We start from the raw sequence: 17,677 nt of genomic DNA on the forward strand, positions 1-17,677 counted from the left end.
ATACCTTCCTTTTTTTCCGTCTTTTTTTCCTTCCTTGTCCTCCAGGCTGACTACAGTAGTAGACCTGAAAGGGGAGTGTATTGAGGTGCGATCCAGTCTTTTCTACCGTGCCTGCAGTGAGAGGACTGAAAGAAATGGCCTTAAGCTGAGGCACTGGAGAGTCAGGTTCGATGTCGGAAACTTTTTTCACTGTTTGGGTGGTCAGACATTGGAACAGCTTGCCCAGGTAGGTGATGGCCTCGCCACCCCGGAGGCGTTTAAGAGGCGGCTGGGTGATGTGGTTTAGGGGGTCACAGTGGCGGGGGTAGATTGACAGACGGATTTTATGACCTTAAAGGTCACTCCTTACCGGGTCAATTCCTTAATTCCCAGAGCCTCCCGCCCCGCCCTGAGGGGCCGCGCAGGCGCCGCTCCGCCCTTTGTGTGGGGAGGCGCTGGCGGCGCAGGCGCGGAGCGCGTTTCCTGCCGCCCGTGTCAGAGCCGGGCCCGCTCGGCCTCTCCCGCCGCCGGAGCGGAGTCGCGTTGACTGCCCAGAGTCCGCGAGTCCCGCTCCGCCCCCGCCGCCTCAGGTGAGTCCCGGCCACGGCAGCGATGGGCGGTGGGCGGGGACAGCCTGCGGACCCGCCGGCGTGAGGGGAGGGCGAGGGGGAGGCACCGCAGCATCGCTGCCCCGAGGGGCTGGGGACGTCCTGCTGAGGGTGAGGCGATGGGCACCGCTCACCCCATCGCCCTGAAGGGCCGGGAAGAGGCGGGGACGAGGAGGTGCCCCCCATATCCCCCGCCGTGCCCCCCCCCCCCCCCCCCATATCCCCCGCTGTACCCCCTACAGCCTCCGCGTATCCCCCGCCGTGCCCCTGTGTTGGCAGGGCCGCAGCCCACAATCCATCCCCATCCGGCGGCTTTATCCTGCTAACGGTGTCCTGTGGCAGAAGGTGCCCGAGAGGAGTCACCCCCCCCCGGGAAATCTGCGCTGAGTGACTTGGGAGGGAGTGACAGTGGTAGGAGGCTGTCCTTAATCACAGGTGCTTCGCTTCCAGGTGTTTGGAAGTGGTGTAGGTGCTCTGAGACTAGGCAAGGACTAAAAAGATCCCTTTCTCGCTGTCACACACATACACACATTCCATCTCCACTTCTGAGTCCATATCCTGGCTGGTTCCTTGTCCACGGATGAGCTTCCACCACATATTTCTCACTCCACTGAGAGGTGACAGCAGCCGAGTCCTGTACATCCCAACCTCGATCCTTTCAGGCCTTGTACTGAATGAACTCCTGCTCTGCATAGGTGCAAGATTTCCCTTTTTTTTCTTCATTTTAAAATATTTTTTTGAAACTCCAAGTCGGTTGCTTTCCATTTGAAATAAAACTCAGAGAGAGTTGCATTAAGTACTTGTTAACAAAGTCATACCAGTATCTTTCCCATGTGAGATTCTGAGGTTGTATGACAGGAAGGCTTTGAGGTTATTAATTTGTCAAAAATTGTAAAGCCAGTGGCATTTTCCCTAGTGAAATATGAGTTGGATTTTGTCTGTGTATTAGTAAGGAATAATATAACTGGAAAAAATATAACTGGAAAACTTCTTTAAGATTTATCTTCCCAAAGAAAATATCACTGTACCTATGAGGACACAGAAATAGCACTGCTTTTTGAGGTTATCATCACTATTGTCTTTTGTAGGTTTGTAACCAAACCAAAATGGAAAACGGTCACTTGTAGCCAGTTATGGAGCTCAAGTAACTGAATCAATGGGAAGGAATGGATCATACAACTTTGGGATGGTTTTGGGAATAGCTAAGTAAAAATACCTGAATAGGAGTTAGGATGAGACTGTATTTTATATGTAATGCCAATCTGTGAATAAAATACCACAGTTGTATTAGGAAGTGTTTCAAAATAGCTGCATTCCTTGGGGAGAGGAGACTGGATATTTTTACATTTTATTTCGGAGAGAGTAGCAAAGGCTGAGCATTCCTTGTTGGTGGAGCAGCTCTTGAACTTTTCCTGTATATGGAAATGTGCTGCTACTGAATGTTGGCATGAGCTAAAGCAAGATCCTAGAAAAAGCACTTTGCAGTTGTGTTTTGCTTATATTCACATGTGGAATCTCAAGTGATGGATGTCCAAGGGCAGAGGTAACCCAGATTATGTCAACATTTTCTCATTAACAAAAAATAATTAATTATTTTGCCTAGGACTGTGTGTATTTAATACTTTGTTTGATTGGTATGTGGTTATTATAAGAACCATTGAAATCATGATGGTTAAAATTGTGAGCTGGACCTAAAGCTCATATTGTTAAAAGTTGTATTTGAAGTACATTTGAAATGCAACTGTAATTCGCCTATTTTTAGAATAACAGTACTTGATTTCCTTAAACAAAAAAATAAAATAAAAACTCTCTCCAGTTACTTGCGTTGGTGAAATACTGTCTCACCTATGCTCCAAGATTCAGCACTTCCAAGATATTTGTAAAACTGTTGGTGTGATGGTAATTCCTGAGGCTCCGTAAGAGCGTACTCATCCTTCTTTCACTCCTGAGTTTCTGTTGGATTTGATATTCATTTCCTGTTTGCTTCCAAATTCCTACCTTGTCCTGAAGTCTCCACCCTCTGCTAACATGGCCATACTTGGGTATGTTGTAATTCCAGGCTATAATGGGTGTGGATGTCTTGGAATGACATCATGGAGATAGTTCTTTTAAGATGGATATGTGGGGGTAAAAATGCTTTGATCCATCAGGCAGTAGTAAATTGCTGTGAAAATTAGTGAAATATATTAAAGGAATTGACAAATCCAAGTTGGATGTATTGAACTGTGCACATTTTTATTATTACAGGTGACCATGAGTTCTTATGATATTATCTTCCATCCATTTATGCTGCCCTGGTTAATACAGGACATAGAATACTATATTTTAATACCTAAAATATTTTAATACCTAAAATAGTTTAATGTTTAAACTCTTTTAATTTCAAAAATACACTATTCGATGTCCTGTATTAACCAAGGGCAGCATAAATGGATGGAAGATAACATAATAAAAACATTGTAAACAGCTTTGTCTGTGGATGGATGTGCCTTTAATTGGAGATGTTCAGCACTGTCTCTTTTAACAGCCATAAGTTAAAAGAAAAAAGTAGGAATTTAGCTTTTTTTAAGCAAAATACTCACAAACTACAGTGATGCAGCTTGTTCTTGTAGTGTTTGAGTCTCATGGGGCAAAAGCCCTGACTATCAAACAGTTCAGTGCTAGAATTAATTTGAAGAAATTACAAATTAGTTAATTACTAATCTTAATAATTTTTCCCTAGGATGCATATAAATGGTTCATGCATATAATGTCAAATAATACATCAGTAGATCACAGTTACACATCAGTTTGGCCTACTGAAAGATTTTGTTGTACTGGATACAAGTCAGGATTTAGAATCAGTTCACTGAGCTTTGTCCTAGATATTTATTTTTTAAATTATTCTATTTCCATAGTAAAATTAATAGATTTATTAGATTTCTTGAGGACCTGCTCTCTTGTCTGTGAGGATACACAAAGAAGCAAGTGTATCTGGCTTTTAGGGCAGTTGCACTTAGCTAAAGTAAGCAGGACAATGAAAATCCATCATCCTACTGAAAATATCTGGGGGTGTGACACAGGCATCTCTTGAGCAGCCCTAACATATTTATTAAGTTGTGGTCTGTAAATAAATTGTAAAACCGCACTGAAGGATGCTTGGTAAATGTTGAAGGCTAACTTTGTTTTATTACTTCTCTCATTTTGAAGCATTTTGTTTTCAATTTTACATCTTTCAGCCTTTTCACTTTTTACAACATAGGAATCTCTTTAACTCGGAATGTCTCTACATCAGTTCCTGCTGGAGCCAATCACCTGCCATGCCTGGAACAGAGACCGTACTCGTAAGTAATAGGTTCATTTTCATTTTTAATTTTGTTTTTTCAATTGCTATTTTCTTTCTGCTGACAGTTTTTGATCTGGTGATGTTCTGGGTCACATTCAGGGAAGGTATGGTCAGATACGTAGTTCTACCTATTAAATGTTCCACTTACGATCCAAAAAGCACGTCTTCCAAATCGGAGCTTTTCTAAACCTGTTGCTGGAACTCTGTCATAGGAGGTAATTGAGTCTTCTGCTGTTCCACAGAGCTTTGCCTCTTGGCCAAGTTTTCTGTGTTGTGGATTGTTGTGTTCCAAATGTGTTGTCTTCCTGTGCAGAGTACTCATGACCGTGGTATGTGTACCAATATCAAACTGCCAGAGGGCAGGGTTAGATGGGATATTGGGACGGAATTCTTCCCTGTGAGGGTGGTGAGGCCCTGGCACAGGGTGCCCAGAAAAGCTGTGGCTGCCCCTGGATCCCTGGAAGTGTCCAAGGCCAGGCTGGACAGGGCTTGGAACAACCTGAGATAGTGGAAGGTGTCCCTGCCCACGGCAGGGGTTTGGAACTGGACGATCTTTAAGGTCCCTTCCATCCCAAACCATTCCATGATTCTATGTCCATAATTTTTGGAGATTTTCCAGGGATTTTGTCCCTTTTTTTAACGAAGCCCATGTCATGCTCTCAAATTTGCAAATAGAGGTTTTTAGATGTGGAAGGTCTTTCCAAATATAGCATTTGGTATTAAAAAACCTTCTGTACAATTGGATTGTTTTATTTCTTCTTTCAAGAGATTGCCATTAGCCCTAATAACCATGAAGTGCACATCTACAAGAAGAGTGGGAACCAGTGGGTGAAGGCTCACGAGCTGAAGGAACACAATGGACACATTACAGGTGAGATTGTGCTGAGCCAGACATGAAGTTTTCCAACCTCCTCTGTTTTCCCCAGTTGAGATTCTGAGCAGGAAATCTGCAAGCATTGAGTAAATAGATCTTTTTATAGGTTGGCATTCCCACTTAGAGAGAGCCTTGCAGCAGTTTTCTGAACTGCATGCAGTGAATGTTAGAAAGAAAAGCCCTATCTCATTTCCAGACATTTCAGTGGAGTTACTGAGCCATTTTTTCTTATCTATGGCTTATTTTTCATCTATAATGACATAATGAGAACACATTTTCAGTCTGCTGAAGTAATCTGGTTGTGTCACAGTGATGCATGCTGCTCCCTTTCAAGTGCCAGTACTAAAATTTCATCAAGTATATGACTGCAGCATTGCTTTGTGGTTTCCAACAACAATAAATACCCTTTTTTAGGGACTGTATAAACATTGAAGTGGCCAGTCCTGGACTTAGACCCAGTGAGCACATTTATTGCAGGCCCAGAGTATCTGTATATCCACAATGAAAATAAAGAAGAGCTGCCACGATGAGTTATATAAAATAACAAGGTGTTATTTTAAAAAATGTGATTATCCTGTGGCAGTCTTTTGTATTATGGGGGATTTTTTTTCATGGTGATATTTTTAAAAGGGCTTTATTATTTAAGAAAATGAAAACAATTAATACAAGCACTTGCCCAAAGCAGCAAATTCTGTTCTCAGCTCACTAATGGGCAGAAGTATCTGCGCAGCAGCATTTTGTAGCAACAATTTTTGCTGTCCAAGAGCACAACTGTCCCTGCTCCTTCGTGAAGAGTTGCTTAGGCTGCATTTACAAAGGAAGTGTTTCCCTCAAAGACATTTCTTTGCATTTTACTTGTACCTGTTAGCATTAGAAGCCAAATATTCATGACTTGGGAAAAGAGCTCTCTCTGCTTTCCTGCACGGTGTGTACCTTTGGAGTACAAAACACTGTGGTGGTTGTAAAGAGTGGAGTTAAGCTATGGTTACACACAGGAGATCCACTGATCAAACTGCTTGTAACCCCTGACAGGAGTGAGTCAGCTGCTGCCACTCCAGCCCCTGATCACAGGGGACAAGGTCCTTCTCTTGACTAAGGTTTGTGGTGAGCTGCCTCTGCTCACTCACAGGAAGAGCTTTATTCTCTCTCTTGGCTTAGTTTTCGGCTAAACTAAAAATCTAAACTTGGAATAGATCAGAACAGGTGGGAGGAGATGGGTGAACAAGAGAAGGAAAGAGAGGCAGGATGGTCCCTCTTTCAAAGGCAGTGCTAGAACTTCTGTAACTGTGGTTTCAGGCTACTAAGCTCTGCACTTTTTAAGCATAAACCTGTTTCGAGGTAACACTATATGAACAATATAACATTAGTACACATTCTTTCCATCGCTTTTATCCATTTTCAGTTTGTGAGCTTAAGAGATGTTTTTAATACTGAATGTAGTAATGGAAAACCACTGACATATAATTGGTGGCAGGAGAGTTGAGGATTGCAATCTGCATCTCAAAGGATGCTAGAGAAAAGATGAAAAATAATGTTCCCATAAGACTTTCCAATTGGCAAAGGCATCCTTCGTTGCCTAGGAGGGGAAAAAAGCAATGGCAGCCTTATCAAAGATTTTATTTTATTCTTTGAACTTGAGTTTTTTCTTTTGGTAAACCTTTCTCATGACACAGGTTAAATAGGCACGGAAAAACTGTAAGGATTGTGTCAGTACATAAAGATTGATAACATCTAACCAAAAAAACCCTGTTATCTAAACTTTAGATCATGTCTGCAGTCTGGCAGCAAGCACACAACGTTGCTAGATGTTGTGCAGTTTTAGAATTGCTGGGTTTCAGCTGTTGAGAGGGATCTTGCTGAAGTCAAGAGGTTTGGAGGGTGCTGGTGGACGGGCCTTGGCCAGTCTGCAGAGCTCCACCTGTTGGCCAGCCCACGGAGCTGCCTCAGGCAGCAATCCCTGGGATCTGGGAATTTGGGATCTGCAGGTTTGATGAAAGCTAAAGGGAGAAACAGGTATTCCTAACAGCTTGAAATGGCTCCTGGAGAATAAGAGATGAGGGGGAATAACATAACAGTAATAACTGTCTCAGTGATCAGTTCATCAGGAACTGCAGTGACAGGACAAGGAAGAATGGCTTCAGACTGAAAGAGGGGAAATTTAGGTTACATATATGGAAAAATTATTCCCTGTGAGGGTATCGAGGCCCTGGCACAGGTTGCCCAGAGAAGCTGTGGCTGCCCTATCCCTGGAAGTGTTCAAGGCCAGGTTAGACAGGGAGCAACCTGGGATAGTGAACAGGAGTTGGCACAGAGTTGGAGCTGGATGATCTTTAAGCTCCTTTCCACCCCAGACCATTCTGTGATTCTGTGACAGAAGGCTGTGAGGTGATCTCTTGTTTTGCCTTAATGTAAAGCAAACAACATGAGGGGAAAGGTAATTCCTGTGAACTCTTCACTTGCAGGTATTGACTGGGCTCCCAAAAGCGACCGCATTGTGACGTGTGGCGCCGACCGCAATGCCTACGTGTGGAGCCAGAAGGACGGCGTGTGGAAACCCACCCTCGTCATCCTGAGGATCAACCGTGCCGCCACCTTTGTCAAGTGGTCTCCCTTGGAGAACAAATTTGCAGTGGGAAGTGGAGCTCGACTCATATCTGTGTGCTACTTTGAGTCTGAAAATGACTGGTGAGCTGTTTTTATATCTTTATGGTCTGCACGGGAAAGCTGAGCCTGGTGTTACCAGCTGAGCTGGTAACTGGGTTACTATTTTGCTAATTCCTAAAATATTAAAGGAATGTAGAGGGATGGCCTCATCAGTTCTTTTGTGGACTTTATTGTTTTGGGAAAAAGGTTCCCTCTCCTCCTCACTCTGGTGTAGCACCTAAAGGCCTTTGATTTTGCCTATTTTCAGGCAGTTCAAGTTGGCGTGGATGTGTTCTGCCTGACTGTCATAAACATATGTTGCTCTTCTAAAAGTGCAAGAATTTCTGCAGAGTAAAGATTTCTTTACTACAACTGTATGTTTGAAAAAAGATAAATATTTCCTTCCCCCACCTCGTGCCAGAATGAATGAAGAAATCTTCACTCAAGTCTTTCTTCCATATCTATTATTTTGGGCCATTTCTTGTCATTAGAGGCTTGAGTCTGTCACATCTCCAGGGTGGTCTGTTAGAAGATGTCTGAGCTTGCCATTGACCTGTTCTGTGTTTTGTTATGTATTTTTATCACAGTTTATAGATTTCACACAGGAATATCACAAAATATTTCCACCATTAAGATTTTTCTCGTTTTGGCATCTAAACGCTTCTGATCTTCTCCCTTTGTAGCTGCACATGTTGGAACTACGTTTGCTGTATCATCTGTAGGTGAAATCAGTGTGTGGAGTATCTCTCACTTTGGGTTACATAAACAGGCACAAAACCACAGGTGTCCTGTGTGCAGTCTGCCATGTGGAGATGAAAAACAATGACACCATCTGCAAAATACATTTTAAAGATTTTTTTGGACCTTTATGCTTTCGAGCATATTTACTTATCAATAGTTTTCTCTGCCTCACTTGTCTGCAAAAGAATCAAAACTCCATATGCTAAAGAAAGATAATTTTAAAAATGTGAGCCTTAAAACTTGTGCCTGATGGAAGTAAAATAAAAGAAAAATCACCGTCATCCCAAAGGCCATCAAGTGAATAATAGATTTCATTACTATTTTGTAAATAGTTCAGATAAACTAAATCTGCTGAGACATATTTAGGCCACTATTGATGCATTCAGCAGCAGGACCACTTTGCACTGCACTGCAGATAATTGAGATGGATGCACTGGTTGGATCACTGGCAGTCCCCCCATTTTCTTGTTGTGTTTTATAGTTAGTGTATTATTAAACAGTAGAAAAGTCAATAGGCAAGAGATGTGACTGTAAAACTTGTTAGAAGGAGCTGGAGAAGGACTTGTACTTGGTGATCCATGAAAATAGGGCTGCTTAGCTCAGTGTCACAGTCACAGCTGACCTTGTGTTCACTGGGGGAAAGAGACCTGGCAATTCCTGTGCAAAATTCACATCAAGGAGTTCCATCTGGTGCATTATAAAAATTAGTTTGAAGGGGAATAGGACTTAGCTGAGGAGATACATATTTAATGAGTTTGTTCATAGTATTTCAAAGTTTAATTGAGCTAACCATAAAGTTCACAGATTGCACAAGAGAACATGAAACATTTGTAGATGAAGTTTTTCCAAAACTGATGTGTTTAGTCGTTGACAAGGAGAGAGCTTTTTGAGGAGTGCTTCATGGATTTCTGGGAATCAGGTAAAATATGTCCATATAAACTTTTAAATCTTTCTTTGGTTTGTTTTTATTTTAGGTGGGTGAGCAAACACATTAAAAAGCCCATTCGTTCCACTGTCCTCAGCCTGGACTGGCACCCCAACAATGTCCTGCTGGCTGCAGGATCCTGTGACTTCAAGTGCAGGTGAGAGAAACGAAAATACCTGTCTACAGTTTGGGTTACTGGATCAAATCAGTAGCTTGAGCATGTTGGTCAGCCATTTGCACTTGCTGTTAGAATAAAAGATGGCTCATTGTGTTGGTACCAAAGAAAGATGTCTAGCTCAAGAATGTTGGCTTTGATGCTGCTGTGTCCTGACTTTGGACTGCCAACATGGATCTGCTGCTGAATTCACACCTGAATTTAGGGAATTGGTGGGTTCCTTCCCAGCATTACACAGCAGTGTGTACTGAGGCTGAGAGCTGGTCATTAGGCTGAAGTTGGATTAGCAGGTGTCATCTTGTGGAACACCAACACTGCCAGTTAGAGGTTAAAAAGCAATATCCTAATGGTGCAGTCCCAAAATTCAGAGTATCTGGCCATTTCCAAAGGTGTTACCCCATCTTTTTGTTCCCTAACTTCCTTGTTTCCTCTCCTTTGCCTGTGCTGGCCCTAAAGCTCTCACACCTTTGTGGGGAGCAGAGTCAAGAAATTGATGCATCTGCAACTCAACACAATAAAAGAGAATTTTTGAAGATCATTAAAAAAAAAAGCTGTTTAAAGCAGACTGGTGTGAGAGATGGATGGGGCAGACTTTGAAACTAATTGTGAAATTACAGCATGAGGGATGGGCCCTGCAAACTGCTCTGTGCTGAGTGATTGGGGTCACTGCAGGGAAGTCTGCATGGGGAGTCTGCAGGGCCTGACTTGAATCCACATTGACTTAATCACTTGTACCTTGAATGGTAATGAAAGCTTCTTTTCTTAAATTCTTTATGTAATAGGGCAATTTTTAAGCTTCAAAGTGTGTACTAAAAATGACTAAGGAGGAGTTGGAGGGGGAGGTGGGACTGACTATTACAGTCCTTATTTCAGAATGAAAGCCTTGCATCTAAACCGCATCCTTTGATAGCTTTTCATGTAAGGAAAGATGTTAAATGGAACCTGGGAAGGAGGGGAGAGTTGTCTCCCCTTTCCTGCCTTATTTCCAGTTTTAATTACATAAACTGTATGTATTCAGTTCCTTTCACAAAAAAGGTGATGTGAAACAGAAGCAGCTACTTTTCTCCTTACAGAAGTAGCCACTTTTCACATGCGGAAATTTTTTAATTTGGGTTCATAGAGGACCTCAGGACTTTGACATTAGGTCACCTGGAATATGTGTGTGTGTGTCCAACCCAAACCATTCTGGGATTCTAGGATTCTTTCTCTTCCCCAAAACCATGAAAAACTATTCTCTTTTGTGAATGATGAGTACAGATCTCTGGAATTCCAGTTCTCCCTTCTGTTCCATATTAAAAAAAATAAAGATACCTGAAGTGGGCACCTGTTCTGATGGAAATTAGGAAATGGATCTGCCAGAGCCGCTGCCATGTAATAAGCAGCTAAGTGGGAAACATTTTGGGGAAAGAATGGAGGGCAAGAGGCTGCAAATTGCTGGGTGTTTTTTGGTGGTTGGCCAAGATAAATGAGCTCCCCTTACATTTATCTGAAATATATATGTATCTATAGCTATGAACACCACATAAGTATGATTTCATGTTCTAGGCTGTGGGAATGAAAGTAATTTCCCAAAGTTCTTTGAAGGCTGGGGCCTTCAAGCTGAGGTGATTTTGGTTTTAAAAGACAGGGAGACTTTAATAAGGGAAAAGACTTCTTGTATTTTTTTTTAACTAACAGTTAAATTCAAGGTCTTCCCTACTTAGGTATGATTTTCCTGCTTTGTGTCAAAGGCTGTTGCTTTAAACATCTTGTCCTATTTCCATACATTAAGAGAACCATCCTTTTAGGTGGCTCTATAAAATTCAGTTTTTTAAAGGTTTTCATTAGATTATATTTAAACTGATAAAGCCAAATATATTTCCATACTTAATTCCCTGAAAATCTGTACCTAATATAGCTGCAGTTAAACCCTTCTCATTGCAAATGAGCAGCTTTATTGAGATAAGCACTTTGGAAGTGCTTACCCCACACATACAAAAGATACAAAAAACAAGGAGAGGGGAGCTACATTTCCTTAAACTCACTATAAAATAATTCCTGTTTGTGTGTGACTGCAACCATGAATATTTGATCATAGTTTTTCATTTATACTGATTTTTTTTTCTCTGGTAGTAGCATGGTGTAGCTGCCTTGCTCCTCCTGTTCAATGGACTCAAATCCTATGGTTGTGACGTCCCATTAAATTCCATGGTAACAGTCAAGAACACCATATTGTGGCATGTCTGAATCATGCAGAAGGAATGTGATGAAAGGGGGAGGCTTTCTGTTTAAACATATCTTGAAAATTGTAGTGCTGGGAAAAAAAAAACCCTATAAAAACACTGCAGTATTTCAGGTTTTCACGGCATTTTTGCAAAAATGAGCCGGAAGAAGGTGGCTCAGAGCCCCTTTGCTGGCATTAGAACATCACATTTCTTTCTTTGAAATCCTGCTAAAATGGGAATGTTCTTAAAAAGTGGGTAATTTTGTAGGTGTTTGTATTAGCTTCTAATTATACAGTGCCATTCCTGGGTTTTCTCTAACTGAAGGATTGACTCCGGAGAGCTGTTAGCACCACAAAAAGATGAAAGGGAAATCTTGGCACGGGGAAAAATGCACTGACAACGTGTATTTTTGTGCCATCTTCTGGAAAAAAAGGGAGAGGACTACAAGAACAGCATTTATGAGAAACCTGTGTGCTTTACACCCTTTGTACTGCTGCTTTCTCTCTGCACACTGCTGCTTCCAGGCTTGTTTAAAGACACCAAAATACTTTATTTTGGGAGAATCGGGACGCATCTCTCCGCTTCCAACATGAAATGCATCCCATGCTCCCAGGAGCTTTGTTCTCTCTTTGTTCATGCTAGAATCTTTTTATTTGCAGGGTGTTCTCTGCTTACATTAAGGAAGTGGATGAAAAGCCAGCCAGCACACCCTGGGGGTCCAAGATGCCTTTTGGGCAGCTGATGTCGGAATTCGGGGGCGCGGGCAGCGGAGGGTGGGTGCACAGCGTGAGCTTCTCCGCCAGCGGCAACCGCCTGGCCTGGGTCAGTCATGACAGCACTGTGTCAGTGGCTGATGCCTCCAAAAACATGATGTGAGTATCCCCTTGATGGTATTATTAGCCTGATGATCCTAAAGGTCTTTTCCAACCTTAATGATTCTGTGATTCTGTGTGGAATACCGTGCTCGCAAGCATGTGCCTCTCTTGCCTGTTTTACTGTAGATTCCAGGAGTCTCTTTGAAGCTTATATAAATGTAAATATTCTCTAAATAAGGTTGGTTCTGGGAATTTTAGATTATATCATTTAAATTCTTTGTAAGAATCCTTCAGTGAGGGTATAGCCAGTTTGTTTTGGGGGAAAAAAGAGTCATTTGGGAAAAAAAGGTATATTCAGTAACTGGGGAAACAATATTTCCAATACAAAATATTCCAAACAATATTCCCAATTCAAATGTCATAGTTCTTCCAGCACACTTACATTAGACTAAAACTTTTTATTACAAATTACAACCTTCTGGTGTCACCACAGGACAGCCAAGCTACCCTGACTTTTCCAGTAATCCTTGGATGGGAATGGTGCCTATTTTTTGTTAGAGCCGAAAATGAGAGGTTTCAATGAATCCCTCTAACAAATGTTCTTGTGCTCAGGGTTTCACAGCTGAAAACAGAGTTCCTCCCACTCCTGAGCGTGTCCTTTGTCTCTGAGAACAGCGTGGTGGCAGCTGTAAGTGTCTGCTGTTTCCTCCTTGTAGAGCTTTGTCGTGTTTTGGAGGGGGAGGAAACCCCGTATTTTGCACAGCTAATAGTAACAATAAAGCTCTGCCCCAGGGTCAGTGTTTGCATTTGGAAGGGCAGGGTGGGAATGCTGAGCTGGTGTTTCCTAACGGGTGTTTGGTTGCAGGGCCACGACTGCTGCCCGATGCTCTTCAACTGTGACGACCGTGGCTTGCTGACCTTCGTTTCCAAACTCGACATTCCCAAACAGAGCATCCAGCGCAATATCTCCGCCATGGAACGCTTCCGGAACATGGATAAAAGAGCCACCACGGAAGATCGTAACACCACCCTGGAGACCCTGCACCAAAACAGTATAACGTGAGTGTCCTGCTGCCAGCATGAGGACAGGGAATGTTCTCCATGGCCAGTGGGTTTCTCAGGATGTCCTGCAAAACCCTCAGATTTGCTGTACCAGAAGGGTGTAACTCTTATCCCTTTTTCCTGGCGGTCTTTCCCTAACAGCTCTCTCTGTTTCTGGGATTTACGTGGGTGCTGGTGAAGTTAATCATTGACATGGCTACAGCTGTTTGCTCGTGGTTAATGTGTTGTGTACCTTGGACACTGCTTATCTTATCAAATAAGTGCATAGTTCCCAAGAGGCTGCTGGCACTGTGCAAAATCCAGTCAGCAGAATCCACCTGAAACAGGAATTCACATCCCAGCTTCCTATTTCAGATGTTAGTGCCTTGTGTATTTATTTACTGTATTTATTTCAGTTTGTTTTCAAAGTGAAAGAGGGGAAATTTAGGTTAGATATACAGAAAAATCCTTCCCTCTGAGGCTGGGAAGGAGGCCAGGTTGCCCAGGGAAGCTGTGGCTGCCCCATCCCTGGAAGTGTCCAAGGCCAGGTTGGATAGGGCTTGGAACAACCTGGGATAGTGGAAGGTGTCCCTGCCCATGGCAGGGGGGTGGGACTGGATGAGCTTTAAGGTCCTTTCCATCCCAAACCATTCCATGATTCTGTTAGTCAAAAGGATTGATTCAGGTTAATTGGGTAAAATATCTTTCCATTTAAAAAATTATGTGATCCCAAAGGATGTTAAGCAATTTCTCTTTATTTAAGGAAAGCATTTAGTCTCACCAAGCCCTTAAAGAGCTTCCAGCATCCTTTTCTTTGCTTATTTTTCTGAGGCATTCTACCAAGAATCTAGTGTAGGCTCTGGTATAGTCATGTCTCCATCTGAAAGAGTAGGAGTAGAATTCAACCCAAATTTCCCAGTTTTCTGGCTCTCTGGAATGGGTGTTGGAGCTCTCATTCTCTGTTTGCAGCCAAGTGTCTATTTATGAGATAGACAAACGGGATTGTCGGAAATTCTGCACCACCGGCATCGATGGAGCAATGACCATCTGGGATTTTAAGGTAAAAATGTGCTTTTACTACCATGTTTATGTGAACTAGCTGGGGTGGTGGGGTTCTTCTTTTGATCTCTTGAGTATCAACTCCTGGGGCTCAGCCTCAAGCCAGGTTTTATTAGCAGCAGGAAATCCAGACTGGAATATACAAAACCATTAGTGAAGTCAATAAGAAAAACAGATCCAAGAATCAGCATAAATGCAGATGCAGTTTTTTTAGCAGATGGTGCTAATACAGACTTACTTTTTAAATTGAATTACTTAATGTCCCTGTAGGAATCCCCTTAATTCTTTCCTTCTCCAGCCTCAGCCACAGTTGGGCTGGAATAATTCGTACAACACAACCCTCTTCCTCTTCCTGCTCCCATCCCTTGGGACTCTGCTCATTGTCCTGCTGCAGAACATGGTCCTGTCCTCTCAGAATTAACTTAGCCAAGGAGTAAGAAGTTGCCTCTAACAGCTGGAAAATACAATATTGAAAATCCTAGAAGAATGTAATAATTTCTATGCTTGCTTTGCTCAGGCCTGGCCAACAGAGGTCCCTGTTGGTCTTCCCAAAACTGGGATATGGGATCTGATTTAGGGAAGGAATAGATTGTCTCTGTTCTGTGGTCCCAGAGTGCTCTGGTGGAGACAGGAGCCAAACATGAAGTTGAGGTGATCTCTAAGCTGCTTTAGTTCAGTCTCAGGTCTGTATCACTGGTCTGCACATGCCTGAGTTTGAAAGGAATGACCATTGGGGTCTCTGTCTCTTGAATTAGGAAGAAATCCTTTAAGAAGAAATTCTTCCCTGTGAGGGTGGGGAGGCCCTGGCACAGGTTGCCCAGGGAAGCTGTGGCTGTTCCTTCCCTGGAAGCGTCCTAGGCCAGGTTGGACAGGGATTGGAGCAACCTGGGATAGTGGAAGGTGTCCCTGCCCATGGCAGGAGGTTGGAACTGCATGATTTTCAAGGTCCCTTCCAACCCAAATCGTTCTGGGATTCTGTGACTGAGTCTAATTTCAAGTACTCATGGTTTTTACTTGGTTTTTTTAGCATTTACACTGAATTATTTAACCCAAGCTACTGCAGCAGATTGTGATCAAGATTTTTTTTCTCTCCTTCAAGACTTTAGAGTCCTCCATCCAAGGGCTACGAATCATGTAAAGATGGATTTCCATGATCTAGCAGGACAAACTGCTTGACAGAATGCAGCTCCCACATCTGCACGAACCTGAAAAGGGAGGAGGAGGAGGAAGGTGAAATATTTGGAAACACAGAGAAAATACAGCTTGGCAGATTTTCTTTTGAATCTAAATTTGGTGAATTGTGTTGGTTTCAAAATCAGCTGTGATTGTTCTTTTTTTTTTTTTTTTTGGTTGGTTGTTTCATTCCATTCTTTACCAAAGCTGCTCCTTAAGTAGTTTATTGCAGGAAGTTATGAATCACTAACTTAAAAGGGGAATTTTATGTAAATTGTCTGCTAGAAATAATAATAATAATAATAAAAAAGAGAAAAACTGATTCTTTGTTTTGACGCTTGTTGGCAGTGATTAAAAAAGGGATGTTAAGGATATTGGGAGAGAGACAGAGTGGGGAAGACCCTGCACTGATATTTTATGGCCTTAAAACAGGAAAAGTTCATCTTAACTGAAAGGTTTTCAAAGTTGACAGATGAAGACCCCGAGTTCTGATGATCTGGGTGTGAGGATTAGATGAGCTTCTTCCAGGAGGATTGTTCCCTTGAAGTGATGATTTTGGAGGATGAATGATTTTATCCTACTACTCTTCATTCTGTCTGCCTTGCATTTAATCCATAATAACAGCAAATTGATTTTTATTGTCTGCTCAGTGAGTCACAGTTTTCCAAAGGTGAATGACCAGAATTATTTGTAGTTGCCTTTGGGTTTGGTCCCAAGCCTGCTCCCAGGGCAGTGCCCGGGGGACAGGATGTAAGGCTCTGTGTGGAAAGTGAGACAAAAATCTGTTGAGCCTGGGGAAGACAAATTAAAAGCAAATCACTTTGTAAGTCTGTGAAGCTGCAAGGCTTGGGAATCACCATCTCTGGAGGTGTTCATGGATGTGGCACTCTGTGCTCTGGTCTGGTTGACAAGGTGGGGATTGGCCACAGGTTGGATTTGGTGGACTTGGAGATCTTTTCCACCCTCAGTGATTCTGGGATTCTGTGTCCTGTTAGAGCTGAGCTCTCGGGCTGTAAAACCCTGTATGTGTAATGACTGGTGGGCAAATGAAGTTCCAACCAGAGGTGTCAATGTAGTCTGGCTTCTGTGCTGATCCTTTGTCTCCAGGTACCTTTTGCAGTTCAGCTCTGAGCCTCAGGAGCTCATGGAGGCATTTGCACACAACTTACTTTATTCACAGGGTGTAGTTTCTCCTCCCTGTGTTGCTGCCTTGCTGTGCTCCGAGGGGATTAGCTGGCTCATGGCATTGCTTTACAAGGCCTTACGTTGTTATTTCTGCCAAAAATGCAGAAGTGTCTTAGAAAAAACCCGATGACTAAATTTACCACTTCCTCTGGAACCCAGAGTTGCTTCATACCCTGCTCGTTTCTCAGCTCGGGGGGGCTGGAAGGGGAGGGTGGAAGATCAGCTCGGAGTGGCACACCTGTGCTCACATCCTTTGTGTCCAGTGTGAGTGGGAATTCCTGAGCATGGTGAGGGCATCAGCACTGGGCTCTTGGCACATGTTTGTGGAGCTGGGATTAGTATTTTCCCTCTGGAAGGGATGTTCTCAGCTATCCCAGGGCTAGCTGCTGGCTGTGTGTGCTGATGTTGCACACTGCCTCATAGGCTCTTGGGGCTGAGCAATGGGGCTCTGCACAAGCAGGAATGCCAGGGAATGCTCACTGGAGCCTGCCTGAAACACACTCCACCCAGAGAATCACTGTGGTTCATCACCCACCCTGCCCCACCCGCAGAGAAAACATCACCAGAAGTGTCCCCATGTTCCCAGTGCCTGTGCAGTGGGACAGTTCCTCTACAGCCTTCTTGAGGATGTGACGTGCTATGGGGGCAGGAGGATCTTCCCACTTCTGAAACAGAAGCAAAAGCTGGTAAAGGGTTTGGGCAAACATGAGCTGGGTCTGGCAGAGGCTCAGCAGGGCTGAGCCTCTATCGCTGACCTCCACGGTGCCAGATTGCCCCCCCCTGTGCTGTCAAGCCTTGGAGAGCCCCAAGTAATATTCAAAAGCAGTGGAGGCAGCTTGTGGCACTCCTTAGCACAGGCTCAGGCTGGAGCAGCCTGGAGATGGGAGCGATGAGGATAGGGGATGGCAGGTGAGGGACAGGGGTCACACT

General features: G+C 43.3%; 1 protein-coding gene across 2 annotated transcripts; it reads left to right on the forward strand.

The window, feature by feature from the left end:
• The first annotated feature begins 430 nt into the window (after positions 1–430).
• Positions 431–15,884, forward strand: ARPC1A (actin related protein 2/3 complex subunit 1A). Of its 2 annotated transcripts, none has more exons than XM_039560509.1 (10): positions 431–569; positions 3,806–3,910; positions 4,679–4,783; positions 7,249–7,471; positions 9,145–9,252; positions 12,134–12,346; positions 12,902–12,977; positions 13,155–13,348; positions 14,300–14,390; positions 15,489–15,884. In XM_039560509.1, the coding sequence occupies exons 2-10, from the start codon at positions 3,847–3,849 to the stop codon at positions 15,525–15,527; spliced, it is 1,113 nt and encodes a 370-aa protein (XP_039416443.1). In that variant the 5' UTR covers positions 431–569; positions 3,806–3,846; the 3' UTR covers positions 15,528–15,884. The 2 variants fall into 2 exon arrangements, with proteins under 2 accessions (XP_039416443.1, XP_039416442.1); XM_039560508.1 differs by having other exon boundaries at positions 3,829–3,910.
• The last annotated feature ends 1,793 nt before the right edge of the window (positions 15,885–17,677 follow it).

The sequence above is a fragment of the Corvus cornix genome, chromosome 14, assembly GCF_000738735.6.
Source record: "Corvus cornix cornix isolate S_Up_H32 chromosome 14, ASM73873v5, whole genome shotgun sequence".
Classification (NCBI taxonomy): domain Eukaryota; kingdom Metazoa; phylum Chordata; class Aves; order Passeriformes; family Corvidae; genus Corvus; species Corvus cornix.

Excerpts from the sequence above, each read along its gene's own strand:
- ARPC1A (XM_039560509.1), top strand. The coding sequence starts at position 3,847 with ATGTCTCTACATCAGTTCCTGCTGGAGCCAATCACCTGCCATGCCTGG. Across the intron at positions 12,347-12,901 it reads GATGCCTCCAAAAACATGAT|GGTTTCACAGCTGAAAACAG; the intron begins GTGAGTATCCCC and ends TCTTGTGCTCAG. Across the intron at positions 13,349-14,299 it reads CTGCACCAAAACAGTATAAC|CCAAGTGTCTATTTATGAGA; the intron begins GTGAGTGTCCTG and ends CTCTGTTTGCAG.